The 21,573-nt window shown below is 36.7% G+C and overlaps 1 protein-coding gene across 3 annotated transcripts in view; it reads right to left on the bottom strand.

Annotated features, from left to right (window-relative positions):
• NAV3 (neuron navigator 3) overlaps nucleotides 1-11,898 on the bottom strand; it is a 395,528-nt gene extending 383,630 nt beyond the window's left edge. For 2 of the 3 annotated variants that reach the window (XM_032170808.2, XM_058425703.1), the window contains exon 1: nucleotides 11,192-11,897. In XM_032170808.2, the coding sequence (XP_032026699.1) occupies nucleotides 11,192-11,434 (243 nt within the window). In that variant the 5' untranslated portion in view covers nucleotides 11,435-11,897. Of the gene's footprint in view, nucleotides 1-11,191 lie in introns of all 3 variants that reach the window. The other variant, XM_032170807.2, reaches the window with a different exon arrangement.
• Nucleotides 11,899-21,573: the final 9,675 nt, after the last annotated feature.

The following is a 21,573-nucleotide window of genomic DNA, read 5'->3' as shown; positions in this document are numbered from 1 at the left end:
TGGATACAGATAGTCTTATACCACAGCTAAATCTACAGACAAATTACCTTAGAAATTCACCTTGCATTTAAAAAGACATTGTTCTGTGTAATATTCTTTATATGTGCTTATCATGGTCTGAAAGGATTGTAATATGAGCTTCTTCTTTTGATGCTGAGTTTTCCAGTGATCCATTCACACATTCCCACTCAGTGCCCCTTGGAATCAATTTGCAATGAGCTGACAGAAGTTTCACAATACCTCCAAGCCAAGAGAGAGGACACCTCCTTACACAACTATGCAGTCACCTATTTGGCATCAGCTAGAATCCTGCGAATGCCTCCTTCTGCCTGGCCACTTGACTTCACCCAATTTGTTAAACTTCTAGAATTCAGATCGTACACGGTCTTGGCCTTACTGTTTCCCAGCTCTGACGGAGAGTTTCCAGGTCCAGCAAGAATATAATGCTAATAACAGGGTACTGAAGAAAGTAGAAGCAAGGGTGCAGGACCAAGAGAGACCTGCTTTCAGGATGTGAGACTGGATGAGCAGGTTGGAACAGAAGAAATTAAAAATAGCTAGAAAGATCCTAAGGTGGGAAACAGACCACAGTGAGCTTTTTATATGGTATTTGCGCATATATGGGCCTGGTATACTTTTAAAAGCTGGGTTAACTGCAAGATCTTTATTTAGTAACTTGAGTGTCCTTATGGTTCTTCTCTTATTCAGTGTTTTACTTGAAAAGATATATCCCTGTAATTCTGGACAACTTATTGACAATCTGAGCACCTTAGACTATTTTTTAAAATGTGAATTTTTGCTTAATTTTGAACATCTGACTAAATAGCCAGTTTCTAGCTAACTATATGCTGGCTAATAGTTTAACACAGTAGAAATTTATTCTTCACTTTTTTAACGCTCTCATATAGTTAGGGGTTAACAAACTATGACCCATAGGACAAATTTGGCCAGGTGCCCAATTTCCTATTTCCCTTAATTTCTGGGTACACAGATACATGATATTTCCTAGTCTGTCTTGAAATTAGGTATTATCATCTGATTGGGTTCTGACCAATGAAATAGAGTGGAAGTGATATGTGGAATTCCCAGCCTCTTATGCAATCCTCCATTTTCTCTCTTTCACTGATGGCTGGCTAGAGGTGAGATGATGAAACCATACGCTGGAGGGAACCTGGTTTCTTTGTTACCATGTATATGTGTCAGCAACCATTTTCTATAAATGGCCAGTTAGTATATATATTAGTCTTTGCAGGCCACATAGTCTCTATTGTGACTCCTCATCTCTGCCATTATAGGATAAAAGCAGCCACAGGAAATGCAAAAACCAGCGTCAGGGCTGTGTTCCAACAAGATTTGACTTTGGGAAATTGGGCGCCTGGCCAAATTTGTCCTATGGGTCATAGTTTGTTAACCCCTAACTATATGAGAGCGTTAAAAAAGTGAAGAATAAATTTCTACTGTGTTAAGCCACTGAGACCTAGGTTTTATCTGTTATAGAAGTTAGCATTACCTTAACTAGTGCAATGCCATTTTGATTGCCTATAAAATTTGCTTGGTCACATTTCATCACGAAAAATTTTGAACCTGCCCACCCCATGTTTCCAGTTTTACAAAAAAGTTCTTTACAATATCAAAATACAGCAAAAAGAAGAGATAGCCCGTAGTTTTTATTTATTTGTTTTTCTTTTTCACTTATAGAGGTGGCATCATGTTGTTACACTGGGAAAATGTTACATTCTTACATGACTCTTTCATCTGGTGACTTTTTTTCCAGGCGGAATTGCAACACATTTTAACAAATAATTCTATGATGTGCAGTGGGGAGGTCCTGCATGTAACCAATTAATGGACTCTACCACAGATATCAAATTTCTCTATTGGTCCCAGTTACTAGTAATCCAAAGTAAAACACTTCTTACAGAAAAATGAAGTAACAGTGGGATTTGCAGAGACAGAAGAGTTCAAAGTGAAATTTGTCAAAGATTAATTCAGTGCTCCTGGTAAGAATTTATTATTTTCTTTGTTTTCTTATTATGTGACTCAGTATCCACAAAGACAGTAAAGAATAACACTGATTTTGACTGCTGGTTGTCTATACATTGTTGTGAGGAAACATCTGGGAGGGAGACTCAGAGAGTAAGGACAGGAGAGTCAAATAGACCTAGGTTGGAATTCCAGCTCTGCCCTAGCATCTCTCTGAGATCAGTTGCTACAGCTGTTTGACTGGAGTTATAGCTTGGGTATAAGTTCCAGCATGTGGTAGGCACTCAAAAAATGTTAGTAATAATTCTTAATTTAAACTACTACTTGCTACCTGTTTCACACAAATTATCACTTCCAACTAAACTGTACATTTTTGAGTGAAGAAAATGTATTCATCCTCCAAGATACAGAATTTTTGGATTGCTGATGATGAATAGCTTAATCCAAACATCTATAGCCTCTTTTACTAGACTCGTCCCTCTTCCGTTGCTCTTGAGTTTGTTACTTTAGTCAAAACCTTGCTCCATCACACTCTCCTCATCTGTATTTTGGAAATGTTCCCCACCCATTTACTGGCTCTTTATATATCTTATTTTGTTGTCAGCTTTCAAAATATGGACTAAATCCTGTCACTTTGATATTTAGCATACTTCTTCCATTCTGTACAGAGTAAGTCCAAACTCTTTACAATGGCATTTAATGCCCATCTTCCCACTGACCTGAATAAGCCTCATCTCTCTTGGTTGCATCCTACATCCTAAGATTGGTGAGTAATCTGTAGGTTTATAAACACGACACACTATTTCATAGCCTGGTAAATGCTATTCCATATAAAATGCTCTTTTTTCCCATATTTACTTGACTAAATCAAATTTATTCTTTTATTAATTTTTTTTTATTTTTTAGACAGATTCTTAGTCTATCCCCTAGGCTGGAATACAGTGGCGCGATCTCGGCTCACTACAACCTCCACCTCCTGGGTTCAAGTGATTCTCATACCTCAGCCTCCAGAGTAGCTGGGATGGCAGGTACTTGCTACCACCCCTGGCTAATTTTTATATTTTTAGTAGAGATAGGTTTTCACCATGTTGGCCAGGCTGGTCTAGATGAACTCCTGACCTCAGGTGATCCAAAGTGCTGGGATTACAGCATGAGCCACCATGCCTGACCTTTGAGACCTGGTTGAAATGTTACTTTTCCCATCTATAGAGAATTAATCACTCCTTCCTCTATTCCACTACCAATTATTAATTTTATCCACTTTTATATGAAAGTATCAGATACTTTTATAATATTATAATACTAGTAGGTAATAAGTGTTGACCACCAACTATGTATTAGGCCCTCTGTTGACATATAGTTAGTATGCAATATCTCTTTTAATCTTCACAAAAATTCTATGTGCTCATTTACATTATTATCCTCATTTTAAAGATGAAGAAATTGAGACTTAAGTATTAACTGCCTTGCCAAAGTCATTTTGCTAGTAAATATTGGAGTATTCCAAAAGTCAGAGTTTTCCAAAAGTCAGAGATCAAGAAAAGTGAAGCAAATGCAAAGCTTGACAGTGACCATGAACATAAACTGTGGTTTCAAGAAATGTCTCTGTGAAATAGAAAATATGGAGCAATTGATATATGGTGAAGAAAATTATTATTGTTGTTGTTGTTATTACTATGATTTAAGTTAGTAAAGACGAAAGCATTATTGGAAGCTGATTCTAAAGCAGCATTTCTCAGCTGTATTTGATTTTGCCTTTCTCTCAGACTGAAGGATGCCACTGCCACGTAACAGTTTAACTGTGAAACCTGGAGGGTATGCGGTGGTTAGAGATAGGCGTGCTGCCAAATATCCTATACTGCTCATAACAGACTCCATCCCTATGCCTAATACAGCATTATCAGTTCTAAATGTCGCTGGTGCCAAGGCTGAAATATCCTGGTCCAATGATGCGTTGGGGATGAAGACTTTGACAACATGAGAAATCGCATCACTGATGGAACAAAATCAGGAAGAAAGAGAAAGGGAGGAGATAAAAATGTTACTCTTAGAAAAGTTTTATAAGAAACTATTATCCTCATTTCATTTCATTTTTTAAAAGTACAGAGATCGAAGTTCAGAGAGTTTAAATGATTTACACTTTTAGGAGCTAGCATAAGTTTAATTCAAAATTTGAGCTCCTAATAAAATATTATTTTAACTATACCACTTAATCTTTCAAGTTCAAAATTGGATATGGATAATTGTTGGTGATTTGATAGCATAAATACCAAACACGTAGCAATTATTTTGCCTGAAAATTAACGACATATCTATTGGCTTTATGTTTCTATAAACAATATATTTAGAGTCTTATTTTTTATTAAAGGAAAGAGATGTCTATGATACAAGAAAAAAAGAAACTAAGAAGAATGTGTTCAGCAAATTGGCATCAAAAATACACAAAATATTCAAACTTCCAAAAAAATTAAAAAGTTCTATGAAGTTTTCAGTAACAGTTAATCATGTAATTAGCATCAACAATTTTAATAATTTATAGTTCAAAGCATGAAATATAACCCTTTAAAGACACTGTAAAGCACGAACTAAAATAACAGACAATAATACTGATGGTCACGTTTCTACCAATTGTTACTCAAGAGCAATAAATGTACAATAATGAAAAGCTGAGCCTTCTGCCAGTAGAGAAAATGTTAAAATTCCAACATTATTTCAACATTCTCCAACCATTGTTACCGCAAAAACAAAAACAATTAAAATGACCATCACAGTTTAACTGTGAAACCGGTAGAGTTATAACTAGAAAAAGAAATAATCATGTTTCTTTAAATACAAATAACTACATGTGCAAGCACAGCAGAAACAGGCAAGAAAAGCAGAATCGTCTGGGGACCCAAGAGCTGACCTATGCAGCTGTAGGCCTGGCCAGCTCTGGAAATGCTACCATGTGAGCAAGCCAACGGGAGCATTGACAGTCCTCAGCAATCAGGCAACTTCTCCAAGAAGGAAACAGCTGGAGGCCGGAACCAGTGATCTACTCTATTGACATCTGCTGCTATATTTCTATCATGGGGTTCCTTTTATTTGTTTCTGTTACTCAAACAATTCAGTAGAGACCATGTGTCAACTTAATTGTCTTCTCCTGATAATTCTAGGCACTTCACACAACGACTGATTGATTTACAATTCACCAACAACGCTAATTTAATACCTAAAACAAACCCTACATTAATTAAGTCAAATCAGTAGTCCTCCTTCCCTTTCCCTAACCCCAGGAGAAGTATTTATTGCTGCAGTGTAGTTTATTGGTTAAGAATAATGTCTTCTGTAACCATACAGCCTTAGTTTGAATCTCTATTCTACCACATTCTAGCACTGGGATATTGGCAAGTAATTTAACCTCTCTAAGCTGCAGTTTCTCCATCTGTAAAATGGGAAAAATAATAATTTCTATGCCATAAGGCTATTGTGAGGACTGAATACAATACTGTATGAAGTGTTTGGCCCAGTAACTGACATACAGCCAGTCTCTAAACATTAGTTAATATTAGACCTCTCTGCAATGATTTCTCCTAAATATCATTACCAGTGTCATTTGGTCTCATTCTTACATAAGATATTTCTCCATTGTCTACCTGCTGTTTTCCATACATATTATGCTTCATTTATAGTGATTTACTTCTCTTTTGAGGAAAAGTCATGTAAACTTTTAAGTTTACATGACTTTTCCTCAAAAGAATGTTTTTATTCTATATATCTGAGTCCTATCTGCTCATTAAATTTCAAACATTCAGTCTTTTCTGAATGCTCCATTCATATACAATTTCTCTCAGCCCTAACATTCTGCAAAAGAATTGTCCACATTAGCAATACTATTTATACAATATATTTTCATGACAATATTATTATTTATGCTTATTTTAAATATTTAACTACTGTTTTTGTGTATCTTCTGTTTTCAAAGTGTTAGCGCCAGCCCTGTGTGAACACAACAGCAAGAAATAATTCTTACCCTGGTTGCCCTTGACTAGCAGAGTGAACAAGAATTAAATAAGCATACATTCTACCAGGGACATAAATGCCTCTACTCTTTCAATAAATTTCTTTGGATTGCCCCAAGCAGATGTAATCTCTCCTTCCTTATAGCATCCACACCAATTTGTCTACACTTTTATTTGACCTTTGAAATAATCTTAAACAGTGGGTAAGATTTGGATGATAGGGTAAACCTAGAAAAAATATTGCTGTTACATCATTAAGAGAATGTATAAATAAAATAACGTAGAAAAAAGTCTTCTTTTGAACAAATTTTAATTCAAATTTTGGATTTTGTTACTAGTTAACTGTGTGATTCTATGCACGACTCCTACTCTCTCTGTTTATTTCTCTGTAAACGTAGATTATAATACTTTCTTTGAAATGTTTGAAGAATAAAGGAAAAAATTTTTCTATAAAATACAAGGCTTGTCCTCAAAAAAGAATTGCTTTCCATAATAATGTAAAACAGAATCTTGAGTTTGCACAAGTAATCTGAGAGGGAAGGAATGAGTGAGCCCAAGACTGGAAAGAAGTTGGAAATGAAAATAGGAGTAAAAGAAAAGTGGCAGACCAAGTTGGAAGGAGACTGGGGATTGAGACGTAAAAGCCAGGAAGTGCCCCACAGTAAGTATGGCCAAGAAACTTTCATGAACAGGGATGTCTAATGCTTAATTGGATGTTGTTTGCTGAGCTATGACAAAATAGAACACTCTTTCTTAACCTTAACCTCCAGAATGTTAAGTAAAGGTTCCAAGGCAAAGTGACTCTGTTCTTCATTTGGGTGTATGCCCAGGAAGAATGGGAAAACAAATCCATATGAGAGAGATTAGAAAATTTGAGATAAGAAAGAAATCAGAACAAGATATAGCTAAGGAAAACATAAGCCCTTGAAATATTGTGGAGGATTTTCCAACTGCATATGACATAGAGTCTGGAACTAGTATTATTTATTTGTTAAAGGACAGTGGGACTAAACATTCTGAAGAAATTGGGACACCCAGGAAGAAGACATCTGGGATGTAGTAGCTAGAAGGAGCTATGATGGAAATAGAGAAAGTGACAATTGGGAAACAAGAATGCCTGAATGAAGACATTATAAAATATGAGAAGAAAATAAAGTTTTCTTCTTAAGCAGGATGGTGAATATGCTGCATGGATGAGGGTAGAGAGACACAGGAGGAGAGGATACCAACTTGGAATCACTGAAATAATTGATAGAAAACTTTAAAAGGCCATCAAAGGATGGGCAAGTGCAGAAGAAGATAAACCCAAGCTATAATACCGAAGTAAAATTCTCAATTTCTGGCAAGTTATAGGATGTGAAATGGTGATGTACTTCACCAGATATCAGTCTAGGAATTCGGGATTAGATGACTGGAATGATGGCATTTGCACTAATTGAAACAACAGGTGAAGGGAGTGACAACTGAACACACATTTCTGACACTGTCATATGTAAATTTGTTCTCTCAAACCAGATCATAAAACTGTTTGGTACAACGACTAGCAGACTACCCCACATAAATGTTTCTTAATGACAGTCATCTATTGTGGGTACTATCAATGGTATCTTTTCCTGGAAATGGAACCCATAATTCTTAGCTGAGCACATGGCTGCCTAGAACAAACACTACCTCTTCCAGTCTCCACTGCAGCAAGGTAAGGCCTTGGAACTATAACTAGGCCAGTGTGGAAGAATATTTGATAAAACAGGGTGTGTCTTTTTAATTAAGCGAAGCGCAGTTATCCACTCAAGACTGTGAGGTGTGAGCCACAAATGGATGATGGCAACCAAAATAGAGCCTGGTTCCCTGACAACTTCCTGAAGTCTCCCTACCAGCCATACATGGACCGCTCAACTCCGGATTTCCTTTATGTGAAAATGAAATAAACGTCTATCTTCTTTATGCTATTGTTATGTTGACTTTTCTGCTTTTGCAGCCAAGTCTAACTCTCTCTAATATAACTACCTTGTTCGATTTTGCTATTTACTTCAGTTCTGTTTTTTTTCCCCAAAGGCTAAAATAACTCTACATATACTTCTTTTTAACATTTAGAAATATTCTGAACTGCTGACCAGGCATTCTTTACATTTGTTTGAAAACATTTTTAATCTGATAAGTGGCATGGTGAAAACATCCCTATAAATACAACTTTGCTTACCACAGAGGCTTATTGGGATATCAGATGTTTGATTAATATGTTTGCTAACCAAAGAGATCAACCAAAATTATATTGAAAACAGTGCTTATAGTGCTCAAATCCTAGGCCAAGGTCATTTAGCAAAGTGGAAGTTTCACTAAACCTGCAGAAAAGATAGCCACGGTCAGCGGAGACAATGTGTCTCTCTATTCTTGCCATTGGATCCATACAGACTTGTGGATAGAAGATTAGAATAGAATTTTATGGCATTTCTTTTAATTATGTGCAAAAAGATAAATATTTTTAGTCTTTTGTTGATAATTTACGTTTCCCTGCTTTTTACTCTGAATTGTTCACTTTGAACTGAGAACTATAAACTCATAAAAAATATTTTATTTTAACTGATTTTTCTCACATGGACAATGCTTTGTTAGACATAGAACTCCACAAATCATCCATTCTCAACCCCTTGTTTTATGCATAAAATTGATATGGGAAGGGGGCAGGGAAGCGCTGGGTAGAGAAAGATGGGGTCCCTGGCTAGGGCTCCACCCCTGGGTCTGTGCCCATGGACCTAGTGAGGACAGGCATTTCTGTTTTCATGCCCAAATGTTGCATTGTCTAAGACCACCCTGGCCCACCACATCCCCATTCTGTGCCTGTAAAACCCCGAAACCCTAGCAGGCAGAGACAAAAGTGGCTGGACATCGAGAGGAACACACTGGCGGAAGAATACACAAGTGGCTGGACATCGAAAGGAACACACCAGCAGAAGAGCACACCGACAGGCACCTGCAGACACTGGCAGGCCATCGATCGCAGAACGACATGGACCCGAGGGGAATCTAGCCATGGATGTCAGAGGAGAGTCTGGCTGCTGGGCGGCCCAACTCCAGGGGAAAACCACCTTTCCACTTCATCCTCCTTATGGCTCCCCATCCATCTGCTGAGAGGTACTTCCAACATTCAAAAGAACCTTGCGCTCATCCTCCAAGCCCACGTGTGACTCGATTTTTCCGGTACACCAAGGCAAGAACCCAGAATACAGAAAGCCCTCTGCCCTTGCAATAAGGCAGAGGGTCTAACTGAGCTGATTAACACAAGCCACCTTCATACTGCAAAACTAAAAGAACACACTGTAACACACGCCCACTGGAGCTTCAGGAGCTGTAAATACTCAACCCTAGATGCTGCTGTGGGGTCGAAGCTCCACAACCTGCCCATCTTCATGATCCCTCTAGAGGTTTCAGCAGCGGGGCATTGAAGAAGCAAGCCACTCCTGCTGTCACATGCCTTGTGAGGGGGACAATGAAACATTTCCTGTTTCGAAATGATTCCAAAAGATGAACAAACTTAACTGAATCCTTCTCAGAATAACTGTTTATTCATTCATTGATTCATTAATTCCTGTATTCATTCATCCCACTACTATTTAATTCCTATCATGCATAAAGCATTGTACAGGGAGCGAGATGGAACACAGGATGATACGAGACCTGCCTTCTATACGTTTCCAACTTAGTGGAGATACAAATAAATTATCCAGATAATTAAAAGAAATTATCCAGATAATTAAAATACACAAGCATTTCCACAAAGAATTGGGAAAGAGGAATGGTGGGGAAGGGATAGCTAGCAAAGACTTTACGAATAAAGTTGCATCTGGGAATGAAGCTTAAAGAATCTGAACCAGGTGAAGGTGGGATGGGCATTGTAGAAAAAGGAGTGGCTTTCTTTTTCACTTCTAGAGTTGATTTTTATATAAAGGTTTTTTCCTTAAATTATTTTAAACTAACATTTGGATAGCAGAGTAAAACCAAAATATTTCCTAAGAAGCCAGAGATGAGGCTGTGATTTTGGAAAGCTTGACATCATAGTTAATGCTTCATTAAAAACTGATACTTAGTAGAATGATGGTTACCAGAGGCTGGAAAGGGTATTGGCGAGAGGTGGGGGGAGTGTGGGTGGTTAATGAGTACAAAAGTACATTTGGATGGAATGAATAGGATCTAGTATTTGATAGCACAACATGATGATTACTGTCAACAATAACTTATTCTATATTTTAAAATAACTAAAAGAATATATAATTAGAATGTTTGCAACACAAAGACATGATAAATGCTTAAGGTGACAGATACTCCATTTACCCTGATAAGATTATTACACATTGTATGCCTGTATCCGAATCTCTCACGAACCGCATAAATATATACACCTAATATGTACCCATAAATATATGCACCTAATATGCCCCAATAAAAGTAAAAATGCACAAAACAAAAGTCATGCTTATCAAGGTACAAATGAATCCCCACGAAGTTCAGCAGCTTCAGGGCCATGCTAGCATTCGTGACTGGAGAAAACGGTTGTAGTATGCATTAGCAACCAAGGGCTATGAGCAACCACTCACAAAATATCATAAATTAAATGACTGAAAAAGATGTCAGTAATAAGTAAAAGAGTAGGGTTTCAGTTTACAAGGGAAAATCCAGATAAATGTGCAGTATCAAGGAAAATAGTATGTCATTTTCCTTCATACTGCAATGAATTAAGCAGCCTAGGATACAAATTTTCAAACATAAATTCTTTGAAATGCAAATGACATTTAGAGAAAAGTGATGGTATCTATATGAATTATTACAAATAAATGTCTTTTTGAAAGTCCCTATTTTCATACATTGCAGTATGGATGACAAAAGGTTCTCTTTTTCTCACATTTGTGATTGATTGTGGTTATTAGTAATAGAGCAATATCTAGAACTAACTAGGCATTCATCAATAAGTAGTACTAAATGATTACAATAGAAGCATATTCAGAAAATTTTGATCATGACTTTTACAACTCTAAACTAAGAATACAGTTTTTACATAAGCTAAATATTCAGCTTTTCAGCCATTATAACTACTTACATCCTTACACTGGTATTCCTCTACTACTCCCCATTTCATAACACGGTTTATAGTGCACTTAAAGAGAAATGTGCATTTTAGCTATGTAAGTCTGCAGGTAACTTCAGCAACTAACCTTGCTGTCTTCTTTCTCCTTGGCTTTTCCTTGGAGGGGTTTCTTCTCTCCAAATTCACAGGTCGATTTTAATGCAAGCTGACAAGAAAGCATGGAGCTCTCTGTTTCAGCAAGTTCCAAAGGTCTTGAAGAACAGTGCTGTGACCCAGTAGTGCCAAGATTTGGTATCGGAAGAGCAGTATGCACAGGCTTTGACCCAACAGCTGGCTGCCTCAGTTTTGAGGCAACCCCAAGAACAGGCATGGCTTCTATAAAATTATCTTCTTGCTGCCAAAGAAAATGCTTCTAACCTCAGTCTGGTAGACTCCAACTTTAGTATTTCCAGAACAAATAGTTTAAACAAAACTAGCAGTCATCCTGATTTTTAAAAAGCTAATAATATAATTTTCAGGAAGAAGCAAAACTTCCCTGCATCTTTAGTTCAGTATCTTTTCTTTCTTGCTGGCTGGGATTCATATTCATTCTCATTCTCATTCTCTCTCTCTCTCTCTCTCTCTCTCTCTCTCTGTTCAGTGACTCAGTGTCTAAGTAATACTAAATACTCCTTTGGGGAGTAAACTTTTCTTCAAGGTAACTGCTACAAAGCTCCATCTTAGGATTAAAGAGCTCTTAGTTTTGCTTTTTTTTTTCACACTAAAGCAGTCTGAGTCTGAACTTTGAGAGTGAAAAAGAGGAAAAAAACAAAAGGAAAAGCCCTTCAGTCCAACTGTCAGAGCAGCCAAAAGACCACAACAGTGGAAGGACAGGGGTTCTTCCTGATTTCAGAAATAGCCAGCCTGCATTCTCTTTTTAAAGAAAATTGTATTTCCCCCAGCTCAGAAAAAATAAAAAGAATGGACATGTTAATGGCCAAAACAAACAGCTGTTGGAAGAACTTTTAGCCCGGAAACAATCTCAGCAATAAAGTTGTTTGTCTGATTTCCAGCTATTTTTCACTACTGACAGCCATGAGCCACGATGTTCATTCTGTTGCATCCCATGAAAACAGGCTAAAATCATGCAACAGTGCGACTAGCTAAAGCAGTGAAATCATTCATCCGACCATAGCTGCCTAGGTTATGAAGAGAGAGTAAACATAGGGAGCAGGGCACTAAATATGTAGTAATCATTGTTCCCAAATTTAATGTCATGATTAGAAAAACATTCAAAGCTAATACTTATGTGGAATGTATTACAAACCAGTTATTGAGCTAAGCATTTTATGCATTATCACATTTGATCATCGGAATGACTCAAAGTATAGGCATATTTATTTTCTTCACTTTATAGAAAGAACAGCTATGACTTGGAGACACTGAAAAAAATGGACTAAAATGATGAAGCTAGAAAGGGGGAAAGAATGTACGATTTTAGTTTGTAAACCTATCTTTTAAAACGGTTGAAAATAACACTGTTACTCAAGCTTATTAAGTCCAACTTAAAATCCCAAGCTTCTAAAAACTGTCCAAACAGATACTCAGTGAGAATGAATGATGATGCTTCCATCCATAGAATTATTTTATTATAATCATAGCGTGTTCTATTTCTGGTTAAAGCATGTCAGGAACTTTAAATAAACAAGGGGTAAACTTTTAAGAAAACATCCAATGTACCATGCATTATTGTTCTGAAACTGATTGCACTCAGAAAATGGATACAGAGAGCAATTATATTCACCAAATATAAAAATTAGTAATAATGCAACCAAAGATCTTAGAAAAATGAGTGGTGGACACTTAGTACAGATACAATGAATTATGGAAATTATTAAATCATAATCATTTTTATAGAAAATGTCTTTCTTTAGTGAAGAAATGGTCATCTTTGGTCTACTGTTTCCAGGTTTTTAAATCACTACATACTTTTATCTAAGAAGCAGTAATTTATAGATGAAAGAGCCAATAACTAAAATAAAATGTATATGTTCTGCTGATGCAGCACAGAAGACAGGAAATGCAAGTTAAAAGTCTTGCAGGCTTTAAAAATAGTAATCCAAGTGGGCTTTACACAATGGGATAATACAAAACAAATACAACACTAGTAGTATCAAAGAAATGAAATAATCTCTCTGAGGAAGTAAGTTATTTTGCAATTTGCAAACCATTCAACACATTATAACTTTCAGAAACTATAAGATAATACAGAGCTGGAGAGGTTCATGTTCGTAAAATGAGGCTTAGTTCATAATAAGACATATGCAACTTGTAATCCTCACAATGCAAAACAAAACAGCACCTAAATGATTGAACTTGTGGGAAAAATTGATTCTAGGAAGATCACTCAAAACATATGCAACTTTGGGAGTATATTGCTAGCAGAAATAATATTGGCACCTCAGAAAATAATTTGGACCACCCAAGGAAGTGACTCAGAATTACATAAAAAAAAAAAAAAAAAATTTGGCTATAAATGCTGGCAACACTTTAACCAGAATTGGCGGAAGAAATCCGGTTGGAAGGCAAACTCCAAGCCAGTAGGCTTGCCATTGAAATGGGTACAGGGTCAGGGCAACTGCAAATATTTAAGAGCTGCACAAGGCCAGGGGCATGCCCTTTTGAAGAGGAAGCCCCAGATGCAGGCATTTATTTTTGTTTTTGTTTTAAGTTTTCTTAAAACTGAGCCAAAAGGGCTCCTGCTGACTATACAACATTCAAACTGAGGGATTCTTTGCCCACCCAAGGTTATAATTCTACTCTGACTATTCTGCCTCTCTTTGCCTAGAATAAATTGTATATAAAGCTATACAACTTCTACATTATACTAGTATAAAATTCCTATTTGCCAATTACAAATGAGCTAATTGGTATTTTAGAAACACATGTTGGAAGAGAATGTATTGTAATTCCTGGAACAATTAGATTGAAAAAAAAAGGGTTCACATTCAATAAGATGTCTTTTCACTATGAAATACCTTTTGCATATTAGGCAATATCTTTCACTCTGACTGAAATATAAGATGGTATTAGTAGCCACTGTCAACTAATTTTTTGCAGTAATAGCTACCACCAAAAGCAACAAAACCGAACTTACTATAAAAATGTGCTTTGTGCCAGGAGTTGTCATCTCAATTTATCTTAAAAGAACCACACCATTTTGAGACCTAGGAGACAAAGGCACTGAGAAAGTAAAAAATTAGCTTATGGTCACTGATACTTTGTAGATGAAGTTCAAAATGAGGTTTTACAAACTGAGTTCAACAAACCAGACGTGATGGTGACCTGAGTGCTTACTAAAATATAGATGATTGTATTCATCTCGAACCCACTGTGTTAGTCCATTTGTGCTACTATAACAGAATATCTAAAACTGGGTAATTTATAAATAACAAGAGATTTGCTTCTTACAGTTCTGGAGGCTGGGAAGTGTAAGACTGAGGGGCCCATATGTGGTGAGGGTCTTCTTGCTGCATCTCCCCATGGTCGAAGGCAGAAGAGCAAGAGAGCACTCATATAAGAGAGAGAGAAAGGGCCAAGCTCACTTTCATAACAGCCTACTCTCATGATAATCCCACTACCACAATAACATTAATCCATGTATGAAGTTAGTGTTCTCATGGCCTAATCCCCTTTTAACGTCTCCATCTCTTAATACCATTCACAATGCCAACTAAATTTCAACATGAGTTTTTGGAGGGGATGCAAAACTCATGTTCAAACCATCACGAGGGAGAGGGAAAGGTCTGAGAGTCATATTTAAGTGAATTGATTCTTCTAAAAACTAGAATTTAAGATCTGTAAATTATAGGATCTGTAGTTTGATAGTTCAGACAATGGGCTGTAAAGTGGGACTGCTTAAAAGCAAATCTCTGCTTCCTTACTTCCTAGTTATATGAATTTGGAAGTTGCTGTGTCTCAGTTTCATCATCTATAAAATGGAGTAAAAAATAATTATTCTTCCGTCACAGGGGTGCTGTGAGAATTAAAGGAAGTAAATGCATGATGTTGTTAGGATAGTTTTCCACATAGTAAGTGTTCAATAAATGTTAGCTCTAAATGTTACAGGAAATATAGTCATGAGAATTAGAAAGATAAAGTCATGAAGCCTAATATGGTCATGATCATAAGGATTAATAGGACTGAACTCAGGAAAAAATCCTGAAAATTAAAATGAAATAAATTGGTTGTCATTTTATTCCTATCAAATTTAACAGGAAAAGTGGCAATGACCCTTGAAATACCTTCTAAAGCTAAGCTGGAGTTTTAGGCAATAAGAGAATTCCAACCTGGCTAAATTTTAATATCAGTAATTTAAAAAATAAGTAATAAAATCTCATAAAATGGCAACTTGCAAACCACGATTTTTAAGAAAGAGTAAGAGAAAAAATATTCAACTGTCAACACAAAATCATGCTTGCTGAAAGGAAAAATATGATTTGATAGTCAACTCTGATATTTGCTAAAATTGTAGAAAAGCCACATTACTTTTTTTTTTTTTTTTTTTTTTTTTTTTTGGAGACAGAGTCTCACTCTATCCCCCAGGCTGGAGTAACTATAGTCCATGATCTCGGTTCACTGCAACCTCTGCCTCCTGGGTTCAGGCGATTTTCATACCTCAGCCTCTCAAGTAGCTGGGATTACAGGTGCCTGCCACTACACCTGGCTAATTTTTGTATTTTTAGTAGCGACAGGTTTTTGCCAGGGTTTCGCCATGTTGGCCAGGCTAGTCTCGAACTCCTGATCTCAGGGGATCTGCCCGCCTTGGCCTCCCAAAATGATGGGATTATAAGCGTGAACCACTGTGCCTGGTCTCACATTCCTATTTTTAACAGCTTGATTGAAGTGGAATTTACACATAAGTAAAATTCAACAAATATAAGGAAATAATTCAATATGGCCAGTATCACTATCAAGATGTAGAATATTCCCTTCATTCAAAATATTCTCTCATGCCTACCATAGAATGTCTCACTCTCAACACAGGCAATGTCTGAAGTGACTTCTAACGCTAGTTTTGCCTTTTCTAGAATTTCATAGAAATGAAATCATTCAGTATTTTTGTTTTTGGCTGTTTTCACTTAGCATAATGCTTTTGAGATTTATCCATGTGTTATATGTATCATTTGTTCTTTCTTTTGTGTGGCTAAAATGCATTCCATTGTTTGAATATGGCACAATTTGTTTCTGCATTTATCTGGTAAAGGACCCTTGATTTGTTTCCAGTTTGGGAAAGTTCTATAATAATTTTTTGGGGGTAGGGAGACAGAGTCACGCTCTGTCACCCAGGCTGGAGTGCAGTGGTGTGATATCGGCTCACTACAACTTCAGCTTCCTGGGTTCTAGCAATTCTCGTGCCTCAGCCTCCTGTGTAGCTTGGACTACAGATGTGCACCATCTGTATTTTTAGTAGAGACAGGGTTTCACCATATTGGCCAGGCTGGTCTCAAACTCCTGACCTCAAGTGATCCACCTGCCTCGGCCTCCCAACGTGCTGGGATTACAGACTTAAGCTACATTGCCTACCCCTATAAATATTTATATCTGTCTTATGTTGATATTTATTTTATTTTCTCATGGATAAACAACTCAAAGGGAATTTCTGAGTCATTTGATAACTATATATTTAATTGTGTAAGCATGTGCCACACTATTTTCCAAGACATACCATTCTGAACTCCCACTAGCAATGTATGAGAGGTCCAGTTGCTCCACATACTCTATACTTCATATCTTCAATCTTTCATTTTAGCCATTCTACTCAGGAGTAGGGGTGTATCATTGCAGTTTTAATTTGAATTTTTCTAATAATTTATTGATGTTGATTATCTTTTCATGTGTGTGCTTGTCATTCATATATCATCTTTGGTGAAATATCTGTCAAAAACTCTTGCCCACTTTTTGTTCATCTCATTATTACTGAGTTTTCTCAACAATTCTTTATATATTTCGGTATAGGTCCTATCTTAGATATATTTTTGAATAGATTTTGTCCTAGTCTTCAGCTTGCTTTTTGTTAGAAGATGATTCCCCATATATCTCTCAAACTTTTGCAGTCTTGTGAGTGGGGGTCCTAAATGTCCCTTTGTGCTAAACTACTTTTTCAAGGATTTTGATTAGTGTTTAGTGTCGTCTTTTCATTCTTTCAACTTTATCTGTATCTTTATAAAGTAGATTCTTAGTAGGTGACACATATTTCATTTTATTCTTCTGTTTCCTCTAGGATTTATTATATAAACCATTAACTTATTAGAATATGCCTTCAAATTACATTATGCCACTTTAGATATAATTTACACACCTCACAGTATTTAATTTTACATTCCTGTTCACATTCTTGTGCTAGTGTTAGCATACGTTTTCTTCTACGTATATTAACATAGCACATTATTTTGTTCTATTATCAATTCTGTTTTAAAAATTAAAAACTGAATAATCTTTATATTTATCCACATAATTTCCATTTCTGGTGCCCTTCTTTCCTTTGCGTAGATGCAAATTTTTATCTGGTATCATTTTCCTTTTATAAACAACCTCTTATAACATTTTTCAAATTGCATATTTGCTGGCGATTAACTGTCTCAGCTTTTGTTTTGCTAAAAAAGAGTTTGCTTTGCCTCCATTTTTGAAAGAATTATTTTCTGGGTACAAAATTCTAAGTTAACAATTTTTCTTCTTCAGTAAAGATGCCACACCATTGTATTTTCCTTTGCATAGTTTCTAAGGAGAAGTCCATCACATGTCTGATCTTTGTTCCTTTCTATGTATCCTGACTGTATTATCCAACTTCTGATAAGATATTCTTTATCAGTAATTTTTAGCAATTTGATTTTCTTTTTTGCTGTTTTTTTTTTTTTTTTTTTTTTTGAGACGGAGTCTTGTTCTCTCACTGGGCTGGAGTGCAGTGATGCAATCTTGGTTCACTGGAATCCCTGCCTCCTGGGTTCAAGCCATTCTGCTGCCTCAGCCTCCCAAGTAGCTTGGATTACAGGCACACACCACCACACCCAGCTAATTTTTTGTATTTTTAGTAGATACAGGATTTCACCATATTGGCCAGGCTGGCCTCAAACTCCCGACTTAAGGTAATCCATCTTCCTCGGCCTCCCAAAGTGCTGGGGTTACAGGTGTGAGCCACTGCGCCTGGCCAGCAATTTTTTTTTTTTAATGTTTTGTTCAGGTTGTGTTATGTTCATTGGCCTTTTTATAGTTTATATCAAATTTTGGAAACTTTTGAGTTTTTTCGAAACTTCTTTTCCCACCTCCCTGTTCCTTCTAGGACTCCAATTATGTATGTTGGACCACCTGCTTTCATGCCACAGTTACTAATGCAATTAATTTTTCAAGGCTTTAAAAATCTCACTCTCGGCCGGGCGCAGTGGCTCATGCCTGTAATCCCAGCACTTTGAGAGGCCAAGGCGGATGGATTGCCTGAGCTCAAGAGTTCGAGACCAGCCTGGGCAACATGGTGAAACCCTGTCTCTACTAAAAAAATACAAAAAAAAAAAAAAAATTAGTTGGGTATAGTGGCATGCGCCTGCAGTCCCAGCTACTCGGGAGGCTGAGGCAGGAGAATCACTTGAACCTGGGAGGCAGAGGTTGCAGTCAGCCAAGATTGTGCCACTACACTCCAGCCTGGTGACAGAGTGAGACTCCATCTAAAAAAAAAAATTTAGTCTCTGTGCTTCGTTTTGCATTCACGTAACTTCTATTACTGTTTCCAAGTTCATTAATCTTTACCTCTATATTATTTAATCTGTTGTAATCCTATCTCATGTATTTTTAATTCACACACTATACTTTTTCATCTCTAGGAGTTCCATTTGGGTGTCTTTTCTTTCTTCCATGTCTCTCCTTATCACATTTGTTTTTCTACCTTCTTGAACATATAGAGCATATTTATAATAGTTGTTTTAACAACAACTTGTCTGCTAATTCCATCATCTCTGCCATTTCTTAAGTATGTTTCCATTAATGGATTTTTTTCCCTCCTGGATATGAGTCATGTCATATTGCTTTTTAACATGCCTGGTAATATTTAACTAGATGGTAGACATTTTGAATTGTACACTGGTATACTGGATTTCAAGTAGTGTTTGATTTTGTAATGGCACAGAGTTAAGTAGCTTTTGAGCATTTTAAATAAACTGTTAAAGAAGGTACAGATCTGATTGCTTAGAGCTAATTTTGCACCACTTGTAAAGAAATAGAATTTTGTGAATCCAACACACGCCTCGTGGTCTTTTCACTCTGGCTGGGGAAAATGTCAACTATTCCCAACCTTGTGTGAGTGCTAGCAATTATTTCTCATACTTCTTTCTGCTGGTCCTTTCTTTGGCATTTGCTTGTTTCCTCTATAAGTCCTCTGTCAAAGATTAGAAGAAACATCTCTGTAAGTCTCTAGTGTTCATCCTCATTCTCTCCCATCTCTTTGCATCTCTCTCTGTGTCTCTCTGGCTGTTTATCTATTTCATTTTATCTTTCTCTCTCTCTCTCTGCAGTTCCTTCTTTTCTGGTACTTTGGCTCCAAAATTTTAGCCCTTGAGGCTTTCCTAAGCTTTGATCTCTAATTCTAAGAGTCAGCAAAACTTCCGAACTCTATTTGGGTTCTCCATCTCTACTCTGTGGTCTGGATATTGCCTCCAGGAAGTCAACTAGCGCGATCGTAAGCCTTCCCCTTTGATTACCCGTCTTTCAGGAACCATTGTCCTGTATTGTCTGTTGTCCAATGGCTGAATAATATTGTTTTATATACTTTTGTTCAGTTTATACTTAAGGTGGAGGGAAGTAAATATGATCCCTATTAGTCTATAATAGAAGCAGAAGTACAGAGTCAAATTATTAACTGTTCTTTTTTTCCAATCCATTCTGAAATTGTATTGTGCATTATCACTTTCACATTCCACCTTAAGAACCTTCATTTTTTTAAATTATCCTTCATCCAGGTAAGAACTTCCCTTAAACCCCAGAGAATAAATGACTTGTACTAACAAGTTGCAAAATGTTTGAATGATTTGAATAGATTGTCTTCAGGACTAATGAGGAAATTTAAATAATAAAAAATAAGATATGATATACTGAGCATGAAGTTAAAACTATTATCCAGGCCTGGCTTCACTGAGGAAATTTAAAGGACAAAAAATAAGATAAGATATACTGAGCATGAAGTTAAAACTATTCTCCAGACCCGGCTTCTAACACATAAGACACTAAGATCTGTTTTAGAATTTTTCTTACCAGTATTCCCACTGAAACCATTTTTTCAGATATCTCAGAAAAAAAATGGATGCATAGAGAAGTATTAGGTATACTCTGCTCATACAGTGTATCTGTAGGGGGGCAAGGGGCAATATGCCAAGATGTGTCTTTATTGTGGTATTGAATTAGGCAAAAGAAAGGTAAACTAGCTGGCTAAAACATAAAAGCTGGTGATGAGTACAAGGGATTAAATAGTAACATAGTGCTGGAAGTTCTGGCCAGAGCAATCAGGCAGGAGAAGGAAATAAAGGGTATTCAATTAGGAAAAGAGGAAGTCAAATTGTCCCTGTTTGCAGATGACATGATTGTATATCTAGAACACCCCATTGTCTCAGCCCAAAATCTCCTTAAGCTGATTAGCAACTTCAGCAAAGTCTCAGGATACAAAATCAATGTACAAAAATCACAAGCATTCTTGTACACCAATCACAGACAAACAGAGAGCCAAATCATGAGTGAACTCCCATTCACAATTGCTTCAAAGAGAATAAAATACCTAGGAATCCAACTTACAAGGGATGTGAAGGACCTCTTCAAGGAGAACTACAAACCACTGCTCAATGAAATCAAAGAGGATACAAACAAATGGAAGAACATTCCATGCTCATGGGTTGGAAGAATCAATATCGTGAAAATGGCCATACTGCCCAAGGTAATTTATAGATTCAATGCCATCCCCATCAAGCTACCAATGACTTTCTTCACAGAATTGGAAAAAACTACTTTAAAGTTCATATGGAACCAAAAAAGAGCCCGCATCGCCAAGTCAATCCTAAGCCAAAAGAACAAAGCTGGAGGCATCACGCTACCTGACTTCAAACTATACTACAAGGCTACAGTAACCAAAACAGCATGGTACTGGTACCACAACAGACACATAGATCAATGGAACAGAACAGAGCCCTCAGAAATGATGCCACATATCTACAACTATCTGATCTTTGACAAACCTGACAAAAACAAGAAATGGGGAAAGGATACCCTATTTAATAAATGGTGCTGGGAAAACTGGATAGCCATATGTAGAAAGCTGAAACTAGATCCCTTCCTTACACCTTATACAAAAATTAATTCAAGATGGATTAAAGACTTATATGTTAGACCTAAAACCATTAAAATCCTACAAGAAAACCTAGGCAATACCATTCAGGACATAGGCATGGGCAAGGACTTCATGTCTAAAACACCAAAAGCAATGGCAACAAAAGCCAA

The sequence above is a fragment of the Hylobates moloch genome, unplaced genomic scaffold (genome assembly GCF_009828535.3).
Source record: "Hylobates moloch isolate HMO894 unplaced genomic scaffold, HMol_V3 SCAFFOLD_12, whole genome shotgun sequence".
In the NCBI taxonomy this organism is placed as follows: domain Eukaryota; kingdom Metazoa; phylum Chordata; class Mammalia; order Primates; family Hylobatidae; genus Hylobates; species Hylobates moloch.
Note: the sequence above shows the minus strand (reverse complement) of the source record. Positions and strands in the feature narration are given on the sequence as shown.